Source organism: Aedes aegypti, chromosome 1 (genome assembly GCF_002204515.2).
Source record: "Aedes aegypti strain LVP_AGWG chromosome 1, AaegL5.0 Primary Assembly, whole genome shotgun sequence".
NCBI lineage: Eukaryota > Metazoa > Arthropoda > Insecta > Diptera > Culicidae > Aedes > Aedes aegypti.
In genome coordinates this window covers 193,100,703-193,127,049 of record NC_035107.1, presented here as the reverse complement: position 1 = coordinate 193,127,049, position 26,347 = coordinate 193,100,703, and the positions used below count along the sequence as shown (strand labels likewise).

The 26,347-nt window shown below is 36.5% G+C and overlaps 1 protein-coding gene across 1 annotated transcript; it reads right to left on the bottom strand.

The window, feature by feature from the left end:
• Nucleotides 1-909: 909 nt before the first annotated feature.
• Nucleotides 910-24,414, bottom strand: LOC5577406 (protein arginine N-methyltransferase 1). The gene is made up of 3 exons (XM_001656437.2): nt 23,996-24,414; nt 13,234-13,703; nt 910-2,296 (listed from the first exon to the last, which is right to left on the bottom strand). The coding sequence occupies exons 1-3, from the start codon at nt 23,996-23,998 to the stop codon at nt 1,672-1,674; spliced, it is 1,098 nt and encodes a 365-aa protein (XP_001656487.1). The 5' UTR covers nt 23,999-24,414; the 3' UTR covers nt 910-1,671.
• Between the last annotated feature and the right edge of the window lie 1,933 nt (nt 24,415-26,347).

The window sequence follows — 26,347 nt, the reverse complement described above, 5'->3', positions numbered from 1 at the left end:
GCCATAAAATTTTGGGCAACTGCAAGGGACATGGAGGTCTTTAATTTGTCTTTGGTGTTACGATAGACGGGGATGCGTTCGAGGTGGTGGACGAGTTCATCTACCTTGGATCCTTGCTGACGGCAGACAATTGGGTTTATTAATTTGCATGGCGAATCACTTCACTCGAGTCGAGAATTGTTACCTCGCTATACGACACCGACAATTGTCACCTCACGCCACTCGTAGAATAAACCCAAATAACGTTAGCCGTGAAATACTGAGGCGCATCATCAGTTGAAGTCAGGCCTACTATGACCTCCAGAAGAAGCTGAGGTCAAAATAGATTCACGCCCCTCGCCAAATGTACCTTTCGGTCTGACACGACTTAGTGTCTCTTTTGCCTTCTACCTTGCCAAGGGATCGTTCAAATATTACGTAACGCAACAGGGGGAGGGACGGGGTCTTGCATGGTGTTACGGTCCATACAAAAATTTAAATTTTCTCATACAAAAGCTGTTACGTGGGGGAGGGAGGGGGTTCAAAATTGACATATTTTGCGTTACGTAATATTTGAATGAACCCCAAGTTGTCCCTTGGCTTTCTCGTAGTCCTGATTTGCAGCTAGAACTGATTGTCGCAATTTCAGTAGTAGAATTAGCGGCTGCATAGCGTATAGCCGCTAATTCTGCGACGTATACTGGACATTGTGGAATAGTCGCAAAGTGTAAAGGTTTCTCTAAACCTCTAGAATTTTCCACCAGCATTAGTTGCAAGCAGAAATAAGGAATAACGGAATAAGCAAAAAAGTAACTTTAGACAATTTCAGTTAAAATATAGACTTCAGGTACCTTTTGATACTTTTTAGAGCCTTACTTAAGGATTTCGTTCATTCTATTCATGTACGCAATGAGAAAACCGGTCGCACCATTCTTCTGATACTTTACGGAATATAATTGCTGCGATCAGGTGCTGATCGCAATCACTGCGGTATTGCGCGAGTCGTAATCCTTTGTAATTCATGCATAACTAGACGACTCACAAAAGTTTAGATTTACATAGGTTAATAGATACGCACCCAAAGCGTACGGATTCACTGGTACCTCTTGTTTGCCCTCACTTTGTGGATAGCATTTCACAGGTCAATTCTTAGGTTGTTTCGTATCGAGAGTTTTCTTACACCGGAACCAAAGAATTTGTCGATGTACACGGTAGACTTTTTTTTATTTGAGAGTATCCCTTTCGATCAACATTGGCGTTCGATTCTGCTTAGGTAATTACTATGGTTTATCTTGTTCTGATTAAGTAGTCTATATAATGTTTGTAGGCTTAAAATGGATTTAGTATATTCTTTGTTCAAGGATTTTCGCGCGGTTTCTACTTCATTCGAATGCCTATGGATCTATTTTCTGCTTCTTATCTGCTAATAGTTCTACCTTCATATTGTTTGGTTAAATGGCGTTAATGTGAATGGTGAGAAAATCATTTCATGAGATTTTCGTGAGCGAATTGTCAACTCAAATAAAACGCGTAGTAAAATTTCGCTCTTAAATAAGTTTTTTAAGCTTCTTTTTTTGTAAATTTTGTATCCTGTACGGGTGGGTCATTAAATGATATCGAGTTGAAATGGGTTTCTACTTATAGGTTTCCTTAGACTTAAAAGAATTACTGTCCAAAATGCCACCGTGTGCCTTAACGCATCCGATAGTGGTTCTTTTCGTTCACCTGCGAAAGCTCTCCCTTGAAGTGCAGATCGATGGAGAAGTCTAAATCCCGATTGTTGCGGGCATTTGGCTTCATCTTGAACATGCCGTAGATTTCTTCACCCTTCTTGACGGTTAGGTATTCATCGAAGTAGAACACTGTCTGCTTCCAATGCGTGTAGGCGGCCTCGGGAGAGGTGCTGAAGCCCAAGCGTTGATGACATTTGGTGAACTCGACGTTGAAGTAGGTGATCAACGCCTGGACAAAGTCGTTTCGCTTCACAATCAGGTGGAAGGGTGTCTCAAAGTCGAGATCCTCCTTCCGGACGGTATACAGGTCGATTTCCTTGATCATGTACGAACTGGTGACGATCTGTTTCGGGTCAACGACATCCACCAGCGGTTCGCTGATGGCCACCTTGCGGATCGAGCTCATGTTGAATCCGTACACATTATCCCACCAGTTGATCTTCTCGTCCTTGTACTGACGGTCCTCGATAGCGGACACGAATAGGGTACACCGATCCGGGAACATCATACCGACGTCTGGCTTGAGCCACTTGTCCCGAGCGTATATAACTGTGTCCAACATCGACTCGTAGAACAAGCAGTAACTGTTGAAGACAATTTAGAGAGTTAGCATACAGAAAAGTAGATGTATTAAACGTAGTAGCGCAACCAGAATTTGGTTCAAAAGGTGAAAGTGGAGTTTTTGAACTTGAAGGTATTTTTTTCTTTGGAGACATTTTTATTAAAAAATGTTTAAGTTGAAGAATTCAAGCATATTCCACCTAAAAGTATAGTGACGCATAGAAACAATAGATTGAACAAGATACATTTCATCGCTCTTCATTTATGTTGTTTATAACATATGTTTTCAAATTTTTCAGCAATTTGTGTTTTTCGAAGCCCCAAGTAGCTTATGGCTGCTCAATCACGGATGGATGATCAATTTGGTGAGCTCGTTTCATGCTTTTACATTGAATGTATATTTTTTTAGTGGTATTTAGTTGGAACTGCCTGACAGCTTAACTTGTCAAGGTTGAACCCTCGGTCTGGCTTTTGCCAAGTTTCTCCTCTACCAGGACCAATACTCAGACGGACTAGGCTATGGTGCCCACATGAAAACTGTTTTTTATTAGTATTGTGACGTGGTAGTTTTTGAAAAATACACATTCCCGTGCTTTTGAGAAAACGAATCATTGTGAAAATCAGCAGCTCCATCATAATTTGTTTGAAATATTAGTGTACTGCCCATACTCGCATAACAGTCCCATATTATATGGGATTTCAAATATAAATGGGACTGTTATGCGAGTATGGGCAGAACTGTCATTACTAATACTGTCTAGTCGAAATGGTTTTGAATAATTTGTTATTTAAGTGCTATTCTGATTACTCCTGCCTTTTGCGTAATATTAGTCTTAAATGTCAATTGTCGTTAAGTCTGAACAAAATTAGGCTGTTTTAAGGCTAAGTAGCCCGTCATTCGTTTTGGCAACAATGATGACTTTCAGCTTTTATTTAAAAGTGATAAAACTCAGTCTTGATAGTTTATATTGACTTGAAAAAGTATCACTGTACACGCTTACATGCATAAAGTACACTGAACCAACAAATGTCATAGAAAATATTAAAAACCTCACATACCCTTGCGATAATTGAAATCCGATTCATTTCATGGGTATCCATTGATATTCATTGAAAGAACCCATAAAGCTCATTATGATATTTCATACCATTCATTTACCAACACTGTGTATTGTATATGACATAAAGTCATGTATGTCATACGATGAATGTTATCTGATTTTCCGATGTGAAAATTCAGTCATATTATTTTCGTATTTGATTCGTACTTTCGTGATGGCGAATTTGGCTCTGTTGATTTCATTATGATGGATTTAAATCAGTTTAATTGTTAGTGTCATGATTTGGAACTGTGAAATAGTTAACAAATATGTGAAAGAAGGGTAAGTAAAATATTCAAAACAAAAATTGAACGTAATTAAATTTTGGAATTTAATTTACAGGAAACATCAAAAACTTTGGAACAAGCACGAAAGGGACAGAAAGTTCAGTACGACCAGAAGTATGGGATGCGATTTTTTAAGTTATTGGCTATGCAATGTAATTGATAATTAATTAAATAAATGGTGTTTCAATTATAATTATATTGTTTTTCAGAATATCATTATGATGTTGTTACACCATGTTATATGCAATCATATGAAACCCAGACTTTGAAACGGTCCATTCAAAGCAGATTTCCGTGCGGTAGAACTATGCTACGAATCTTTAGACCCGTAGTGTTAAATGTGACCGACGTTCTGCATACTTTGTCTCCAATGATTTTAATAAGCTTTATGTATATGATGTGTATGTACAGTCCATACGCAAATGCCCGCACCTTGGCCTTAACCCCGGCCATAAGATTCTGCAAAACCTGTGAATCAACCGTTTTTTGCATGTAAACCCATACTTTCCTCGACTGTCTTCACTACCTTAGGTCGTTTAAGAAGGTGCTGCTTCATAATCGCCCAGTACTTCTCGATGGGGCGGAGCTCCGGAGGGTTGAACATTTTCGGCACGAAATTGACTTTATTGTCCGCATACCACTTCAGCACGTCCTTGGAGTAGTGGCATGAGGTCAAATCCGGCCAGAAGATTGTTGGGACGTTGTGGGCCTTCAGGAGAGGAAGCAGCCGCTTTTGGAGGCACTCTTTCATGTACACTTGTCCGTTCATCGTGTCCTGGATCACGAAAGGTGCACTCCTGTAGCATGATAGACTTGCATTACAAAGTTAATATTCAAAAAACATAAATAATTCATCTCAAGCATTAGAACATGTTCATGTTCCGATGTTCATAAAGAATATCAAATTACAGAACGTTTCCTAGCTCTCACAAATCCTTAAGAGTGTGAAAAGCATAAAACAGTAAAACTAAATTTCACATCAACTGAAATGCTGAACCTTCCCACGATCATAAAAACCTTACTTCACAATTCCCAAGCATTCATATCATGCTAACATTCAAACCAAATTATTGCCAACCTTTTCCAAATTACAACTCAGGCAATGACCCATGTCATTGTCACTACACTCTGACGCCAACGATCATTCCAGACAATCGATATATGCAATAGCGTAATTCGATCTCCTTGCCTACGCCAAGTGCATCGTTCTCACGATGCAAGAGGCCAATGGTTATATTTCTTTTCGCTTATAATGCATAGTGCTAAATTCTGATTGGCTTATATTTACATACCAAAAGTTAACTCCAAGTACCGCCTCTTTTAGAACACTTTTAGAACATAAGCAATTCAATGATTGTAAGACTTCTTGTAAGTAAAAATGATTCTAAATAAAGATTATCTTGTAGACAACGGAACAATCAACAAGTCTAAAATTTAATACGGTAAATGGCGACCGGTGACTTTCGAATCTTTCGGAGTCCGAAGTGGATTATTATTGATCACCAACTAGATGATCTAGTGATTGATTTTGCATGAAGCAAACAAGTGAAAAAACAAAACAAAAATCGGAAGTTTTTCAAACAGTGCTAGTGATAAGTGAGATTCAATTATGGGAAAAGGCGCATCAAAGTCGTCCAACGAAGGCGACGCAAATGTTCAAATAACTAATCTCCTAGAAAACCATCAACAGTTCCATGAGGAAAATGCATTAAAGTTGTGGCTAATTTTGGTGATGGTTGGTATCCAAACAGTGATAATGGTTTACAACATGATAAAGAAGAACACTCGAAAAAATGCACTCAAAGCAGCTAAGAGTATTGCTGTACTGGAAAAAGTTTGAGTAAGAAATCAAGTGCAGTGAATAAAAATAAACATTTTAAATCATTCGATAAAAATAAACTGAACAATTGTAACGAGATCCAGTAAAGTGAACAAAATAATCTTCAAATTGTGCGGAAAATCAGAATCGCGTGACACAAGAAAATCCCGCGGTGCAGTGAATTGAAAACGAAAATTAATTATCCACGGGCGAACCGGCAACTTGGAGCCGCCCCAACAAAGGGCAAACCGGCAACATGGAGCTGCCCCTACGAAGATGAGAACGTACAGTTAGAACAACATCAACAAGCAGCAGCAGTGACCGAGGTGCAACGATCGTGCCAGAGCCAGGAACATGGCGATGAGCAGAATTACCCGTAGGAAGACAACTATTGGTGAGCGTATCAAATCCGTAATTGATTACTAACATTAATTAATAATTTTCATATGTGAATTGTGCATTGTAAATCTACTTTTATAATTATATTGGAAAATAACAGAAGAATGAATATTCCCCATTAAGAAATAATATGTTATGATTTATATGGTGAACATAAATGAAAGTTTATGCCTTTATTAGTAAATTTCATTTGGTATTGATATTTTTCTTAACTATATGAATTATAATTAAAAATTTAAAATGAATGACATTGAATGGGAAGATTTTCTCAAATTTTTAAATGAAGTTGAAAAGGGTAATGGTCCAGAACCATTTGCACCTTTTGAAAGAAACACAACCCCCCGTACGTGGGAAGAATTGATAGCAAGAATTGAAAATTTGCCAGGAGACGATCCAATCACATGGTTGCCCCTGAGCGAAAAACCATAAAAGAAAAATTTTATTTTTTTTTATTATGCAATTAACCTTATGATCAACTTTAAAAGTTTTCAATGAGTGGAATTGAATTAGAAATACAAAATTTAATTGGAAAACTACATAATATTAAAACAAACTTAAAAAAATCTCCTTTTAGAAGATACCTTAAAAGTACTCTAAAGGATAAAATTCTTTTAACTAAAACCATATACAATAAAGTCGTACAAACTCTTTTGAAATATGAAGATGTTTTAGATAATAGACATGTTGATTTCTTTATAAAAGCAGCACGTATTGATTATGATGAAATAATTTATATACTAGAAACAAAACTTAAGAAATATTCAAAACCAATATCATTAAAATCACTTAGTTACGCAATAATATTCAATATTAGACTGATCAAGATTTCAAACAAAGTTAAAATGGCATTGAACATAAAAACAGCATCTGAATTAGCATCACTGATTCCCTCTTACGATGGAAATCCAGGAGGTGTAAAATCATTTATTGATGCTATCAGATTGGTGCAAACTATAGTGCCAGCAGATCAGCAAGCCCCTGCCATTCAGCTCATTTTGACTAGGTTGACTGGTAAGGCCAGAGATTTGTTTACTGGCGTTCCGGCTAATTACCAAGAAATTGTGGATAAAATTTCTGCTGACTGCACTGACAAAAGCAGTTCAGAATTAGCTCTCGCTAACTTGAAAAATATTAAACCAAAAAAAGGCCAAGAAACTTCTGGGTTTACCAAGGAAGTAGACATACTAGCAGATAAATTGAAACAAGCTTACATTAGAGAAGAAGTACCTAATGAAGTAGCAAAAAAATTAGCAAACAAGGCTGCCATTCAATCCTTGATTATCGCATCACAGAAGCAGGAAACAAAAATGCTTTTGAAAGTTGGAAAATTTGATTCGCTTTCTGAGGCATTGAATATCGTTGTGGAAAACGAGAATTTTAACAACGAACCATCTGTGTCAATGTTACAGATGAGAAAGAAATTTCCTCAAAATAAGCCAAGTTATCAATCAAATTATCAAAATCGCAACAATGGCAACAACTCTAGAGGTAATTTTAGAGGTTTCGTAATAATACGCGTCAAACCACACCAAATTTTCCTCAACAATCATCAAACAGATTTTTAAGATACAATTACCAAAATACCAATCATCAACATCCAAGACAACAAAACTGGAACCATTCCGGTAATAGACGATTATATCATATGAATGAGGTAGATGGTTCAATGCTTTCCAGTCAATTTGCGCCAAACGGTGCATTGCCTCAACCGGTGAGTATGGTGCCAAGTAACATGATGCCACCGCAAAGGCAACACCAACAACCTCAACAAGTTCCAAATCATTTTTTAGGAACAACAGGTCTGTTCCCGTACTCACGATGAATCTGAACGCGTCCAATTTCATATCGGTCAATGTTCAGATGACAAACACTACAAACACATTCATAATAGATTGTGGAGCAGACATATCTATTTTCAAACGTAGCAAAATACACCCCAACTATCTAATAAATATAACGGAGAAGATCAAGTTAACAGGTATCACTGATGACACGGTTGAAACCATCGCGTCAGCAGAAACTGACCTATATTTTGAAGGAGGACTGTGCATCAAGCATAAATTCCACCTTGTAAATGATGAATTCCCTATTATGACAGACGGCATTTTAGGCCGCGATTTCTTAAGTTCCCATAGATGCATAATTGATTATGAGTCTTGGTTACTTAAGTTTAATGTAAATAATGAAGAAATAACTATACCAATTCAAGACAACTTAAACAATGGCTTTATCTTACCGAAAAGAAGTGAAGTCATTAGGCGAATTATAAATATTCCATATACATACGATATGGTTGTGCATTCACAGGAAATATTGCCAGGCGTTTTCTGTGGAAATACTATCATATCATCTAATAACCCTTATGTTAAATTTATCAACACTACAGAAAATCCTGTACATATATTGTATTCACGATTCCAACCTATAATGGAACCACTCTATAATTACCATATAATGAAAATTAATAGTAGTATTAAAAATAAGAAGAATCGTCAGCAAGACATTCTGAATCAAATTAAAACTATTGGAATACCTTTAGATGCAGTAAAAGGTTTACAGAACCTCATTGCAGAATATCACGACATTTTTAGTTTACCTGATGATGTTTTAACCTTTAACAATTTTTATACTCAGGAAATTCCTCTGCAGGACAACTGTCCGATATATATTCCGAATTACAAAAACTTACATGCCCAAACCAATGAAATTCAGAGACAAGTGGATAAGATGCTGGGTGAAAACATTATCGAACACTCAGTATCCCCATATAATTCTCCAATTTTGTTGGTACCGAAAAAATCGGATACTAATGACAAGAAATGGCGTTTAGTTGTCGATTTTCGACAGCTTAACAAAAAAATCCTTGCTGATAAATTTCCTCTCCCCAGGATTGATACTATTTTGGATCAATTGGGAAGAGCTAAATATTTTTCCACGTTGGACTTGATGTCTGGTTTTCATCAAATCCCACTAGATGAGAACTCAAGAAAATTCACAGCGTTTTCAACACAGTCTGGACATTATCATTTTACGCGTTTACCATTTGGATTAAATATAAGTCCAAATAGTTTCCAGCGTATGATGACAATCGCCATGGCTGGATTGACACCCGAATTAGCTTTTATTTATATTGATGACATCATTGTGATTGGTTGTTCAGTAAACCACCATCTAATGAATCTTACACAAGTTTTTGACAGATTGAGACACTATAATTTAAAACTCAATCTAAGTAAATGTAAATTTTTTCAATCAGAAGTGACTTATCTAGGTCACAAAATAACTGATAAAGGAATATTACCTGATCCTTCTAAATTTGATACAATTAAAAATTATCCAGTTCCATCCAATGCGGATGATGTTAGACGATTTGTAGCTTTCTGCAATTACTACAGGAAATTTGTTCCAAACTTTGCAAAAATTGCTAGTCCTTTGAATAAATTACTTAAGAAAAATTCAAAATTTATGTGGACGGATGAATGTCAATATTCATTCGAATCATTACGCAATTATTTAATGTCACCAATGATTCTTCAATATCCTGATTTTAATAAACAATTTATCTTGACGACAGATGCTTCAGACATTGCTTGTGGAGCAGTACTGTCTCAACAATTTGAAAATAGCGAGCTACCGATAGCTTTCGCAAGTAAAACCTTTACGAAAGGAGAAAAAAATAAACCAGTAATTTTGAAAGAGTTAACAGCGATACACTGGGCTATTAACTACTTTAAACCTTATTTGTATGGAAAAAAGTTCGTTGTAAGAACAGACCATAGACCGTTAGTATTCCTGTTTGGAATGAAAAATCCAAACTCGAAACTCACAAATATGCGTTTAGACTTAGAAGAATTTGACTTTGTCGTAGAATACATACAAGGCAAAGCTAATGTAATCGCAGACGCACTGTCACGCATTGTCACAACGTCTGAAGAATTGAAAAATATAAATATTTTGAAGGTTAATACAAGAGCAATGACCCGAGAACAAAATCAAACTACAACACCCGCAGAAACACCAAAGGTTACTGTTAGTAAAGAGCCTGATCACCTCTCTACTTACGTAACTGAAAATCCAAGCATTACCAACAAATTGCATAAGTTAAGAATTAGTTATGATAACAATGTTCTTGAAATGATAATTTTTTCAAAGAACAGTAAAAAACGTGTTGCATCAGTGCAACAACAGTTTATAACAAACGGAAGTCAAACACTTGAGTTTGCTCTTCTGAAATTAGAAAAATTATTACTTACGATGAAAATTAAAAAGATTGCTTTATCTTCGGATAATGAACTTTTCAAGTTATGGCCTATAAATATTTTCAAAAAAATAACAAATGAAAAAGTTAGACACGTGCAAATAATAATTTACAATCCGCCAAAATTCATAACGGATAAAAATGAAATACATGAAATAATAAGAATTAACCATGAGATCCCATTAGGAGGTCATATTGGACAACATAGACTTTATCTCAAAATAAGAGAAAAATATAAATGGAAGGATATGAAAGGTTGCATATCACAGTTCGTAAAATCCTGTGAGTTATGTAAAAAAAATAAAATTACTAAACATACTAAAGAAAATATGATAGTTACCACAACACCTTCCACACCATTTGAAGTGATTTCAATTGATACAGTTGGACCACTTCCATTAAGTAATAACAAAAATAGATACATAGTTACAATCCAATGTGATTTAACGAAGTATGTTGTTTTAATACCAACGGCAAGCAAAGAAGCTAATGTCATTGCCAAGGCATTAGTCGATCATTTCATATTAGTGTACGGAAATTTCCTTGAATTGAGGTCAGATCAAGGAACCGAATTTAAAAATCAAACCTTAGAACAAATTTGCAAAATTTTGGAAATTAAACAAAACTTTTCAACGGCTTATCATCCCCAAACTATTGGTTCATTAGAGAGAAATCACAGATGTTTGAATGAATATCTGAGATCTTTTACAAATGAACACCATACAGATTGGGATGATTGGTTAAAATTTTACAGTTTTTCCTATAACACCACTCCACATTCAGATCATCAATTTACACCATTTGAATTAGTTTTTGGCAGAAAAGCTCAACTACCCAACGAAATATACGAAAAAGGCATAGAACCACTTTATAATTACGAGGACTATTATCATGAACTTAAATTTAAAATTCAGAAATCAAATGAAATCGCTAGAAGAAAATTAATTGATCAAAAATTAATACGAACAAATCAAGCAAATCAAAATATCAACCCAATAAATCTAAATATTGGAGATTTAGTATATTTAACCGTAGAAAACAGAAAAAAACTTGATTCATTTTATTCAGGACCTTATAAAATAGTCGAAATCAATGACCCAAATTGTAAAATTAATCACTATTTGACACAAAATAATGAGAATATTACAGTTCACAAAAATCGACTTATTAAAGCATAAAAATAAAAAAAAAAAAAAACCACAAAGTTTTGATTTAATTATTGTATCGATAACTAACAATAAATTTTAATACAAAAGAGATCCACCGAGCCTAACACCCATAAAAAAGAGAATAAAACACAAAAAAAAAATGACAATCAAATGGGGTAGGTAAAATTTCTTAGTATAACACTAAGAAGCTTGAAATTCGATAGGATCAAATAAGTATATTTTTTATGTAAACGGTATTTGGAGCATAGCTATACACGAGTAATTTTTCTTCGATACATTACTCTCCCGAAGGGTGGAGGTGTAGCATGATAGACTTGCATTACAAAGTTAATATTCAAAAAACATAAATAATTCATCTCAAGCATTAGAACATGTTCATGTTCCGATGTTCATAAAGAATATCAAATTACAGAACGTTTCCTAGCTCTCACAAATCCTTAAGAGTGTGAAAAGCATAAAACAGTAAAACTAAATTTCACATCAACTGAAATGCTGAACCTTCCCACGATCATAAAAACCTTACTTCACAATTCCCAAGCATTCATATCATGCTAACATTCAAACCAAATTATTGCCAACCTTTTCCAAATTACAACTCAGGCAATGACCCATGTCATTGTCACTACACTCTGACGCCAACGATCATTCCAGACAATCGATATATGCAATAGCGTAATTCGATCTCCTTGCCTACGCCAAGTGCATCGTTCTCACGATGCAAGAGGCCAATGGTTATATTTCTTTTCGCTTATAATGCATAGTGCTAAATTCTGATTGGCTTATATTTACATACCAAAAGTTAACTCCAAGTACCGCCTCTTTTAGAACACTTTTAGAACATAAGCAATTCAATGATTGTAAGACTTCTTGTAAGTAAAAATGATTCTAAATAAAGATTATCTTGTAGACAACGGAACAATCAACAAGTCTAAAATTTAATACGGTAAACTCCGCTTCCCGCACGTGCAGATGGCTTGCCAAACCAGGAATTTCTTCGCAAATTTGGACATCTTCTGAGTGTGGACATGCTCCGGAATGCTGAACTTATCCTTGGCCGTAAAAAACAGGTTGAACTGCCTCTTTGACAACCCGTTCTCGCCTTTCGTGTAAATCGTCAGCCTGCTGAGGATGACCTTCTCCAGAAGTTTACCAAGAGTGTCCAGTAAATATATACACATATAGGTTTCTATAAAGCAGGATCTACTGGCGGTTTGCCCGGTTTTGACAACAACACCAGCTTCTATAACTTCTTGTAGCAGTTCGATTTACTCGTCGCTATCTCATGTTGGCATCCGGTCTAGCACTCTGAACGCATCTCCTGGCTCTTAATCAGACTGCACGGAGGGTGCTGAGTCTATTGTTCCACCAGTACGCAGGACGCCTTTGAATTCTAGGTTCTGCTTTTCTTGGCATAGTTGCGTCACACGCCTCTGTTAGCTATCCTACATCTGTAGTGTCACTTACTGCACGGAGTGCAAGATCCTTGTAAAATCTCTGGTCAATGAGGATCTCCTAATGGTCATTATGGGTGTATTCTTCAGTCAATTTTGTTGATCAGCATATGTGTGTAGCATGTTGTTTCTGAGTATATTATTGACCAACGCTATGATGAAGAGAGGATCATCCTCTATCTTCCAGAGGCAATGGTTCGGATGCTTGTCCATTCATTTGCTCAGTAATAACGTGCTATACACTTTTGGTTACCAATGAATTTTAAGGCGTTACCTATCATCAATTATGCGAAAATGTATTGGTAGATTGTAACTTGTTTTGTAATAATCTGTTAGCTGTACGAACAACTATAATGGAAAAAACACCATGACTAAGACAAGCCTAATATTATCCGACTTTAAAAAAGAGGGATAACCCTCCTACACCCCCAATTCCCCCAACTGGTTGCGCCACTGATTCGACATATAAAAACTTACCCCATCCATTCGGATATGATGATATCCACCTGCTGGATGCCATCAGGCAGCTCAATTTCCTCAACCTTGCCCTTCACCAGTGTGATAATATGGCTCAGATTGTTGGCCTCAACGATCTTCTGTGCGTAATCGATGATATTCGAGCACTCGACGGCAATCACCTTTTCCGCACCTGCTTTAGCGGCAAACATCGACAGGATTCCCGTACCGCAGCCAATGTCCAGCACCACCTTGCCCTTGAACAGATGCTTGTTGTGGTACATCGAGTTCCGGTAGGTCAACGTTCGCACTTCGTCCTTGAGCATCTCCTCGTGGATGCCGAAATGTGCATACGAGTCGAAGTAGTAGTCCCGCGAGGTCATTTCCTCTGCATTGGTGGCCAGGGTATCACTACCGCTGGTGTTACCATTCGGGGTGGTTGCTGCCGTAGATGACGACGATGCCGTCTCCATGTTCACGTCGGTACTGGCCTGAATAAAGAGAAAATACAATCAAATTGAAAATGGTTAGACTTTGTTTTTAAATAACTGCAAAGGAACCTAAGTTTTTAAATAACTGCAAACTGCAAGCTTGTAATTGACGCGGTTGATGGTCTAATCACTATAAGTTTATGTGATTTGTTCCAACGTAAGAACAACACGACATTCACGAAAACGCGACGTGAGACAAGACATAGGGTGCCGGTGCCATTAGTGGACTACGCAAGCTATAAAAAATCATAACATAATTGCGAAAAGCCTTAACTAAGATCTTTTGGCGTCAACAGAAAGGTTTCAACCTCTACTATATGGGAAAAATATAAAAAGAGTGATAAAATTATTTTTTGATCATAATATTGCTTGAGCCACTATTGGTACACGTGTTCCAATAGTTGCGCTAGTGCTCCAGTGGTAGGCGTTTGGGAATGTTACAAATAATTTTAAACAAAATAGTTAATTTTTACATAGGTTTAACATTTTTCCCTCGGAACAGCAACTAAAATCTTTCAAATGAAGCATAAAGATCATCTCTGGGATTTTACTTCATTTTTATACATCCATTTCAAAACTGCTTCCATCCGTTGATCCACTACTGGAACACGACGACAACTACTGGCGCAAGGGAGCAATTTTTTTTTGCGTTACATCTCGCATAACTTCTGATCTCGCCCTAAAAGCCATTGGTAACCATGTGTGTAGCTCGTTGTTTCTGAGTAAGTGAAGGAATAAACATCCAAACCAACATCACTTGTAGGTACAGTATTGGACAAAACATTTGCAACTTTTTCGATTTTCCATACAAAATGACCAATTTTGGTAAGCTAGATCTCAGTTATTTATGGACCGATTCGAATGAAGTTTTCACAGAACCTCAGATATAACTTGAATATATTTTTGACATATATTTTTGAATAATTTTTCCAAACACAAGTTTATGAGTAATAACGGTTTAACTAAAATGTTATTTTTGACGATAAATTCAAAACGATTTATCTCAAAATCTGATAACCTTACACAAAAACTGTCTTCAGCAAACTTGTTCGTCTCGTTGAAATCTATAACTTTGCTGAAGATACCATGAAGCTATTGCTTCAATATGTTAAGATATGTCATTTATAAAAAATCATCAAAAAAATCACTTCAGTTAAACCGTTACTGCTTTTAAACTTGTGATTGGAAAAATTATTCAAAAATATATGTTAAAATTCAAGTTATGTCTGATGTTTTTTTCCAAAATTTCATTCAAATCGGTCTATAAATAACTGAGATATAGCTTACCAAAGTTGGTCATTTTGTATGGAAAATCGGAAAAGTTGCAAATGTTTTGACCAATACTGTATATAATGGTCCTTTCTTCACCAAAGAGTTGATAAACAACGTGTAAATCCATTCAAATGCTCAGAAACAATGAGCTACACACATGGTTACCAATGGCTTTTAAGGCGAGATCGTAAGTTATGCGAGAAATGTACGTTTTATTCCTTAGTCCAATTTACTGGTACATTACAACCATTGGTACCGGCACCCTAACACTTATAGTTCTTACTATCGTCAAAAAAGCTTAAGAATTACCTTTCTGTCGACCGGTTTCGGGCGCGATGTAGCCCATCTACGGGACAATGTCCGACTCTAGAGTCTAACATATAGCTATTGAGTATGATTACAAATTTTATAAAAGCTTAAGAACGAAGCCACACCTCAGATTTTCAAGAGCACAAGACTTGAGAACCAAACAGCGCTCCGCGTTGAAAATTTAACCCATTGGTCACCACCAGCAAGCAAGCAATTTGATAGATTTTCAACGCGAACTGTTGACAGATTATCCAGTCTTGTGCTCTTGAAATTTCAAAGTTTGGCTTCGTTTTATAATCATATAAGCTTCGAGATTCAGGGATCAATGATTACCATTTAGACAATATTTCCGCTGTTGAATCATCAGTAGGCTTCAATGGTACCTTGGATGCCACACTGAGAATTGCTGGTTATTGCCTGGGAGGGAGAAATCGATAAAAATTGATATACGTCATAGTGAGCCGAGATTCTGCTGTCACGAACTGTCACTGTGAGCCCAGATCTTAAAGAATGGACAAACATCATAAAAGCGCGTAATTCATCAAAACATATTTTTGCATTTCAACAAAGTTGACAACAATCGGTTGAAAATCAATTCTTGCCCACCCAAAAGCAATGCCACGATAGCACCTTTTAATTTTATCGAATATAAAGTATTGAAACACTATTTACTATTGTATTTACTCTTTTCCAATCAAATTTAAAATTGAATGCACATAAAACTATGGCCCTTTTTCCAAGTTTTTTTTTTTTTTGTTTGGTATTCAGTTGGAGCTGCCTGACAGCTTAACTTGTCAAGGCTGAACCCTCGGTCTGGCTTTTGCCAAGTTTCCCCTCTACCAGGACCAATACTCAGACGGACTAGGCAATGGCGCCCACATGAACACTGTTTTTTTATTAGTATTGTGACGTGGTAGTTTTTGAAAAGTGCCCATATTCCCTTGCTTCTGAGAAAAGGAAGCATTGTGAAAATCAGCAGCTCCATCAGAATTTGTTTGAAATAGTTGTGTAGTAGTGTCATTACTAATACTGTCTAGTCGAAATGGTTTTGAATAATTTGTCATTCAAGTGCTATTCTGATTACTCCTGTCTTTTACGTAAGATTAGAGTCTTAAATGTCAATTGTCGTCAAGTTTTAACAAAATTAGGCTGTAGTAGTTCTAGTTAATTTTATTTTTTGTTGTTAAAAGTGTTTATTGGTCATTACGTTCATATATCCTTAAAGAAAAAAGTCGCTTTCCTTGTCTGTTCAACAATTTTTCAAAACTAGCAAGTGTACCCTAATGATCGATCTCAGCGTCTTACTTTCCATAGTCATTTTATAGTGAATATTGAAGAGTAAAGTTACCTTAGGCTTCTATTACAGTCTCCTACATGATTCACTTTTCGGTGGCAAATGCAATGCTTCACAACGCCTACTTTCTACTTGTAAATTTCGCGAAAATGAAGCTGGAATTAGATTATTTATACCGATGTTACAGAAGAGGTATTTCTTATTATGGCAATGTAAAAACCATATTTAAATAAGATTGTCGCCACTCATTTCTACTCAGTGAATCTACTAGTCATTTTCCTAAGAGTTCCTATGTATTCCCTACGTCGTATATGATAACGATGTATCTAACTAGCTAATAGTAAGAGTGGCTACGGATCATTCTGGTTAGCAAAAGGCAAACTGAACGTCACCAATAGTATTAATGTCCACTTCGAATAGATTAATTATTTGAAATGGGCATCAATTCTATCAATGACGCAGAATGTCCGTTGGATCACATCCGAGATATTATTGCGTCTATGCCATATGAATTATGACGCGGCTTTAAGCAAAAAATGCCAAAATGTGATACCACCACTACAGGTTACGCCTTTGGTTTCCATCATATGGGCTAATGGATTATGCCCTCCCATCGCGGCAAGGTCGCATAACCAAGGGGAGGGAAACAAAACTGGATTCGAAACCGCGACCTTCGGATCCTCAAACATTAACCCACACCACTCGCCCATCACAGTTTCTCAACTATGGCCCTTTTTCCAAGTTAGTTCAAAAAGATCGAAGGTACACAACAAAAGAAAACTAGCGATTATTCCCAAGCCTGCCATGATTGTCGTTGGTGAGTGGGGGTTATCTTACAATTTGGAAAAGTGTGGTTTCATATTACGTGTGTATAATCTGTGCCTCCCTCCCAGGTTATTGTTATTATTCAAAGCGTTTCAGACCATATCGAGAGGGATTCGCGATAAGTGCCTATCTGACAAATCAATAACAATGAGAAAATAACCAATGGAATTCTCATGTGCAATTTTTAATCCCTATTGGAGAAAATATACTCAAACCTCAACCTTTAATTAACTTTAATGCACATTTCATAAACCTAGGTTTAAAAATTCTCATGAATATCACACACATCTCCTAAAATTTCCCTAGCTATTTCGTACTCAAAAAATCTTATAAGGTTTCGCCTAAAACGTACTCGAGAATGGGTGATATGAATAAAACACGTTGAACTTTACTGCATGTAGCATCTATTCAAAAACAAAATCCACAAAGTTTACTACACTTTTGATATGAATAAAAAACTTTTCGAACATGTAGTACTTACTACTTTCGAACACGAGCAGTGACTGAAGCTGCACGTTAAGAAATTTCCATTCAGAATGCAGAGTGATTCTGCACGTAAATAACAGTCTATTCAGAGTGACGCTTAAAATTGATACAATCATGCATATGAAGGAAATGCATGGAATCTAATCGATTACGCGACAATTTGCACAAAATCATGAAGGTGCTGTAATTTGACAAGATTTGTAGTGTAATTTTGCGATTAGTCTGGTATTCTCTTTATGTCTATGATTTTATGATGGTGGTACATCAAAGAATTTTCTGAGTGGTTTTAGGTCTTCGCCAACGCCAGTGATTGATGATTTTTTTTTTAATATCAGCTTAACATCTATGAAGAGATCTTGAGACTACAGCTATCAAATTAGGGACCACATATTTTCTAGCACCAGTACTGAGATTCTGATGAAATTGCTGTAGAATTTTGATGCTCCCCGTGTGTTTTCTTAACAGCATGTTGAATTCCGGAAGTTCTAAGTGTTTCTGTGATATTCTCGTTATATTGGTGGGGTTTCTGACAGTATTCTTGGAATTTCTAGAACTTAGAATGTAAAGATTTTTATGGGAATTGTAGTGATTCCATTGGTAGTCGTTATAATTCAATGAGGATCCCTCCTAAAACACCAGGGTTCCCTTTGAAATTATTAAAATTCTTATCGATTTCACAAAATCTATAAAATATTTACCGACATTCAAAAGGTTTATATTAAAGCTTTGCTTTGAAATTCCAATTTTATCAACGGAATCTTGGAGGTTTTTACAAATTACAATTACAAAGATTGATTTTCAGAATTACAAATATTCACACAATAATCCGCAGGAATCCCACCGCAATCTCATAGATTCTTACAGAAATACCGTCTCAAAGATACCCACAGAATTCTAAGAGATTAATATTCGGAATCCCGTTCCCTAGAGTTTTTACCAGATTTCCAATATTTCCGCAATATTCCTAGAATGGTATTAAAACTTCCAGAATTATCATAAAAAATCCGACATCCCTATCGGAATCCTAAAGTTCCTACAGGAATTCCGGAATTCCAAAGGAAATCTGGAAATCTGAGATGTCAGAATTTACACGTAAAATTCAGAAATACATTATAAATATCTGAATTCCTATCGACATCCTAAAATTCCTAGAAAATAACATAATTATCGTAATGCCAGAATTCACACGGATATTACAAATTGCTACTGTCGGTAATCTTACCGGAATCTCAGAATTGGCGGGGTGAATGTTTTCGTAACCTCAGAATTCCTAAGCAAAACTCAAAATAACTTCCGAAATATCAAAACTCATATCGTTTTCCCATGATTTTTACTCAAAAGTAAATTGTTCCATTAAATTCCGCAATCTCAAAGCATGTGTAGCAACCTCTGAAGCTAACTAACAGTAGCTTTGTAGTAAATACCTGGGAGGGAGGCACCGATACTACACACGAAATATAAGACAACGTTATTTTGAACTGCAAGATAATTCCAGCTTGCCAACAACAATCAAGGCAGGCTTCGAGAAAATCGGTAGTTTCCTTTTGTTGTACACCTTCGATCTTTCCTGACAAACATGAAAAAAAGGCCACAGTTTTCTATACACTAAATATTCATTTTCATTGGAAAAAGTAGAAAGATGCGTTTTTCAATGCTTTATGTTCAATCAGATTAAATGGTGCTCACGAGACATTACTTGCGTTATGTGCATGAATTGATTTTCATTCGATTTATATCACTTTTGAAGAAATACAAAAATGTGTTTTAATCAGTTACGCGCTTTTTTCATGTTAGTCCAATGTTTGAGATCTGGGCTCACAGTGACAGTTCGTGACAGCGGAATCTCGGCTCACTATGACGTACAGAAATTTTATATTGTTTTCTCCCTCTCAGGTAAATACTATCTTTATTCATAGCAACGCGTTGTTTGTAGTATGTTCGAAAGGTGTAGAAGGAAAATGACACATATACATGGGACCATCGAGTTATAGAACACAAAACCAGTGCAACTGCGATCTAAGGGACCATCGAGTTAGCCATGAAAACCAACTTTTACTATGGTTCTCTAACTCGATATCGAGATACGGAATATCGAGTAAGGGAGAGTTAACTGTATGTTAACAAAATGGTCATAAAAGCTTAATTTAGTTTTACCAAATCATGATGATAGTGTTTGATAACACAGATCACCTAGATATTACACTCAGGCAAATTAATTAACGAATTTCATAAATTTTCCCTTATAAAGCATTGAAAAATCTTTAAAAACCTATTTCAGAAGGCTAATATGGATTTCATATCGTTAAGATGAGAAAATAGTTAAATATAATGAACATATACAAATTTCATTGCGCGCCTTATGATTTCCATTGCCGTCATTAGTCATTTCCTCGATGATACCATCTTTCATAAGGCTATTATGGATTTCATATTAGTTCGATGAATAGCATAATTGCGAAGCATGATAGACCTCATTAACGTGTATCAATTTTATTAGGTCACCTTATGATTCACATAGCTGTGACTAGTGTGAAAAACTCATAAGGTTGTTTTTATGAAAAATTGCAATTGGAAGCATTGTATTGGACGCTGATTGGGGATTTATGTACGGAAGCACCATCAATTTGTTCGGATGTTTTCAAAGGTAATAAGTTGTCTAGTTACGGGGGAAGGAAGTACGGCAATGAACAAAGGTGGAAATTGTAAATAAAAACATAGAAAAATAAAAATTAGTTCAATAAAAGGAGGATGAGGGTTCTGATGTATTGCATATTTCATTATTATCTTCTTTGCATCTTTAGAAAATGGCTGTAAAAACGTGTAAAAATCGAATTTTTATCCTTCGTCGCGTCGCAGCTCAATATCCATCCGTACTTTACTACATATTGTTGTAAATTGAGTAGCAACACGACAAAGTAGGTGGAAATTCGATTTCCACACGTTAGGAAATCAGTTACCTAATATTAAATAGATGAACACATAGGATATTCTGTAAATATTCAGAATGAAATGTATTGTCCACGAGGTATAAAAAATGAACTGAAATAAGCAAGACATCCCATTGGCATGATTCAGATCAATTCATAAGGTGAATCAATGAAATACTTACCGATTTCTTGTGGCAAATAAACATAAGGGAAAATAATGGATATTCATAGTATTTTTGCCTGAGTGTAGAAATGGATGTAATTCATTTTCATTTTCATTTTCATTTTGCAGCGTTTGGTGGGGCAATAAGAGCGCAAGTCAGTCCAAAGCCGGGGGCAGGGATAGGTAATGGCCGTAATAGTCTATGCGGACCACTTGAACACCATCGGAAATGATAGGAAGGGTTGGGGTAGGGTATAGGACATTGGAGAAGACTTGACACAGTAATGCGATTAATGCTGCAAAATGTAAATGTGCTGAGAGCAATTTAATTTGAGTTTTGAAGTTCGGTTTGATTTATTAAAATTTCAAACAATTGTACAAGTAAGAAAGAATGAGCTGATCGCTTTATAGAAATTTAATAAACAACAAAGTTATAACAATATGAGAGTGATGCTAAGAACTGCTGATGGTACGATGCGACGCTTTAGGAGCTTTTGATAATGATTGAACATTACTATAAAGAACGCAATTCAATCGATGGTGACAACTTTACAAACTTTATCTGTTTTTATTATGTACAGATATAAAATTATAATTCAGTTCACTGATTGGCGGTGCTGATTTATATAAAAATATTTGATATTATTAAAATGAAATGTGTTACTTACTCATGTGATTCATACTTCCCTGACCAGAATTATTCTGTTTTGAGTATCCTTTTCGAAGCTATTCTATCCAGTTATCCATGGACTGCTTACAGTTCTGAAATTATTCTTATTGTGCATGCTCATGCATTATATTAGTAATGATCATAATCATGCAACAGATAAGAAGGTGAGGAAGAGAGAATATAGGAACAGTGATTAGTAATGATTATTATTAAAATTCATTGGCTTTTTTCGGTGAATACAATATCTATACTCAGAGTGAAAGGGAGTAACGAAAGTAATGAAATGACAAGCTGGATAGAATCGCAAGCGAGCGACGAGAGAAATGAATAGAAGTTGAAAATTTGTTTTAACAGAGGGCCATATGTGTGAACAACACAATCGAAACGACAAATCGTTGCCTAACGTCCTGGTCTTGAACGGCTAGATGTTGTAGTGTTGGTCACTACTAACACTAGACAGGCAAAAATTTGTCGCCTCGACCTGTTAACTATATTGTTTGGCGTATGTAACAGTTCTATCGATCGTTGGCATATTTTCGGAGATTGATACGAAATTGACGTTACTTATTGGATTTTTTCGCGTCTAATATCGCATACCCCTAATTTGCCCAAGTGATCATTCGAACTGAAGTTAGATTTCTTTGCCAATTATATTCTACATTTATAAGGTTTAATCACCGCGAAAAAATCCAATAAGTAACGTCAATTTCGTATCAATCTCCGAAAATATGCCAACGATCGATAGAACTGTTACATACGCCGAACAATATAGTTAACAGGTCGAGGCGACAAATTTTTGCCTGTCTAGTGTTAGTAGTGACCAACACTACAACATCTAGCCGTTCAAGACCAGGACGTTAGGCAACGATTTGTCGTTTCGATTGTGTTGTTCACACATATGGCCCTCTGTTAAAACAAATTTTCAACTTCTATTCATTTCTCTCGTCGCTCGCTTGCGATTCTATCCATCTTGTCATTTCATTACTTTCGTTACTCCCTTTCACTCTGAGTATAGATATTGTATTCACCGAAAAAAGCCAATGAATTTTAATAATAATAAAGTCATGCGGTGATTAAACCTTATAAATGGTGATTAGTAATGAGTAATTATGTAGTTTTGTTAGAATAATAAACAATTAAACAGCACTAATGAATAGCTTAAAAAATGACATTACAGCATAGCTGAGCCTTTCGGATCATAAGACCGATGTATAAAAATAATTTGTTTCGAAATTGTCCGCGTGGTCTTCTAGTGCCCCTATTAGATTAGAATCAGTCATAGACATACATACCGAATGCTCGCCATGACCCTATGACCAACATTTGTATATGTATAGCCTTAGCTGATGTGGCTTTTCTAATAGGTAGTTCTTTCACTCATTGATTGTCTTCAAAACCTTGTCAAGTATAGGAAATTGATTTTATTTCATTTATGACTACATTGAAGCTACATTGTACTTATTGAGTATTAGGTATTATTTTATGTTTTTATCACTAATGATATTATCAAGGCCAGAATTCCCAGTGAGTGAAGAATTTTATAGTACTAGAACACCATAGAAGATCGCTAAACATTACCTAATCATGGAACGGCTTTTTGCTCTATTATTTTAGGTAGATGCTATTGATCTCCCTTTGCTCCTATCCGCAACCCGGTGCACGCGCCCTGTTGGTTTTCGAAAACCTCGTAGAAGATTACAAACCGTCAATGGCATTCCCAATTACTACCCCACATTGCACATTCAAGAGTCTGATTGTGCTCCTAACCCACCCTCAGTCTGTAATCTTCTCGCCAGTTTGAAATTATATTTTCCCGAAGTGAAAGTAATTTTGATGAGTGATAGCCGTACTATGCAGCAGTTTAACCAGAATCATTAGGTCAGAAGACAAAATCTAAATTTCGTAATAAAGAGGTTGCCATTGCTTTGAAATTCACCCAACATCTAATCAAAGCTACTAACAACAGCGATCAATTATCAAAACTCATCGCTCCCTGGAAAATATAATCCCAAGCCCAGGGTGAGTGTAGAAATGGATGTAATTCATAGAATAATACTAATAAAGTAATTAAAAAGATGATAACGCTCGACTTGTAAGCTTCACAATATATTATGTATCGAACATGGATCGCATTTTTTTCAATTATGTATCGTAATTGATTATCAACGCTATGGATCATGTTCAATTTAGAGTGAAGTATTCTAACCGTGTAATCCAACGCAATAAGTCGTGGAACGTCACACCGTAGTTGGCAGCCGCTGAATTCTACTACCTTTCCGCAACACAAGCGGCGAGCAACCATTTTTAAACTAAAACCAACAAAAGTAAAAGTAGAACAATACTCACCATTGCGTAGCAATCTGGAAATACTGGTCACTAAATTACACGGTTCCGGGAAAGCCGAATAATCCTAATTCCGCAAAATCAGCAATAAACGTTTGACCGCGATTGGCTAACAGCAGCAGCAGGCGGCGAAAACAATCCACTTCCCCCAAGGACAAAACACACGCCGTTTTTACGGCGAAAAAAGTACAGAACCGTCCAGTTTCAGCTTGGGCGCACCAGTAGCAGCACTTCCGTGAACGAAATTATTTCGATGCTTTCTCAAGGACTAAATGAAGCGAATGGTTGTAAAATTTGCACTACCGCATCGAAGAATGGCCGCACAAACTGAAACCACACCACACTTTTGCTCGTTTCTTGCTCTTTTCTGCTGGGCTGCGCGAAAACGACAAAGCGTGCGAGCGGCGACAGAAAGCACCGCTTTTTTGACAACTGATGGCAAGCAGTGTCGGAGTTCAGATGGGTTACAATCGTTATTAGCGTTACCGAATTTATGGTTACGTTCGGATACGAAATACCTTGGTGCGGATATCCGGGAATCGTGGCAATTGGGTCCCCGTGAAAAATGAAACCTTTGAAGACTTCGTGATTGATAATTCTGATACATGAGCGGGGCACGTTTCTGAATGCTCCCCACGTGTTCCAGCTCCACCAAAGTGTCGAAATTTCTGGCCCGAGTAAATATGGTTCACCGGTGGATAAGTCCATTGCATGGAAAATATTCAGACCAGCCTGTCCAAATTTCCTTTCCTTTAAAGTTTTTTTTTGCAATTTCTCATCGTAATAGGCTGTTTTTCATCATGCCAATCTGTCATGAAACGGCCTACTTTCCTGCACTGAAGTATGCAGTGCGGGAATAGTCATTACGCAACTGAAATCAGTGCTGTAATGATTCATTACGCAACGCTTTCTCATTACGCAACTGTTTTGAGTTACGTAATGAATCATTACACAACAATTTTTCAGAAATTGTAAAATGATAGGGAATGCATTCCGATATAATTTCTGATACCCTAGTGGTCTTCTACGAAATTGCAAAAAATGTTGTACGTAACTCGTTGCAGAACTCGAATTTTACAGCACTCGTCGTAATTATCCTACTCGGCAAGCCTCGTAGGATAAATTTACGACTCGTGCTGTAAAAATCATCATTCTGCAACTTGTTCCGTAAACTACTATTACAAGTGCGGAAACGTTAATAAAAGTGCGCGATTGCAATGAATTCCAATTTCCTCAATTGATTGAGGAAGTTTCGGAGGATCTCTGTAGGAAATCCATGGAAGAATTTTTGGAAAAAAATCAGCGAAGGAATTTTTGAAGGAAATCTCCGGGTGAATTCCTAGAGCAAATTCCCGGAGGAATGCTTTGAGGAAATCCCCAGAGGAATTTCTGGAGCAAATCTACGGAGGAACTACTGGAGGGAATCCCGAAATAATTGCTGTAAGGAATCCCTGCAAAAAAAATCTGGATGCAATCCCCGGAGGACTTCCTCCTGGTCTCATGAGAAAATTCTCAAGGGAAACACCGGAGAAATATTGCGCTGTCCTCACCAAGTCGAACAGCACACTTTGAAAGTGTGACACATAGAAGTGTGATGGCAAAGCGCAACCTTGCAATCTGATAAAATTTTGACAAAGAGAAATGTCATGAAAAGCCACGTGCTACCAATTTTACCTTTGTCTTTGCACTGTTTTGATTTGGTTTTTGAACTTCCACCACCACCAAAGGGTGAGAAAGGTTGCCAGTTATGCGATCTTTTTGGTGGGCTTCGTAGCCGTGCAGTTAGCGGCGTCAGTCGTTTAGGCGTATTGCGCTACGGAGTGTGGGTTCGATTCCCGCCCCAGTCGGAGAAAACTTTTCGTCAAACGAAAAATTCTTCACTGGTCCACTGGTCGTTCCATGTGTCCGTTGTCTAATGTTAGTAATGTTCAGTCTGTGCAGCCTTTGGCTGAAGACGGTGTAAATTGTCTTTCTAATTCCATTGAAACAGTTTGTTTTTGAATGAATTTGTTAAATGATTATCGGCAACCTTTCCGAGCAAGAAAATATCTGCCCAAGTAACCATGGAGCATTATATAATTGCATATATAATGCAGCTGCATTGCCGTAAGCCTACCATTAAAGTAGTTTAAAAGTGGAAAAGGGCACTTTTACAGTTAAATTAATGCAAAAAGGACGATAAAGCAATGAAGCAACTTATAAAGTAATATTAATGCAGCAGTACAATTTATAAAGTGATGTTAGTGCATTGATACATTTGTAATGTAGGGTCAATGCTTTATTGCTTGACAGCTCTTGAAATTGGTTGAATAAAAGCAATGTTGCATCAATGGTGTTGATATGCAGTAGAATACG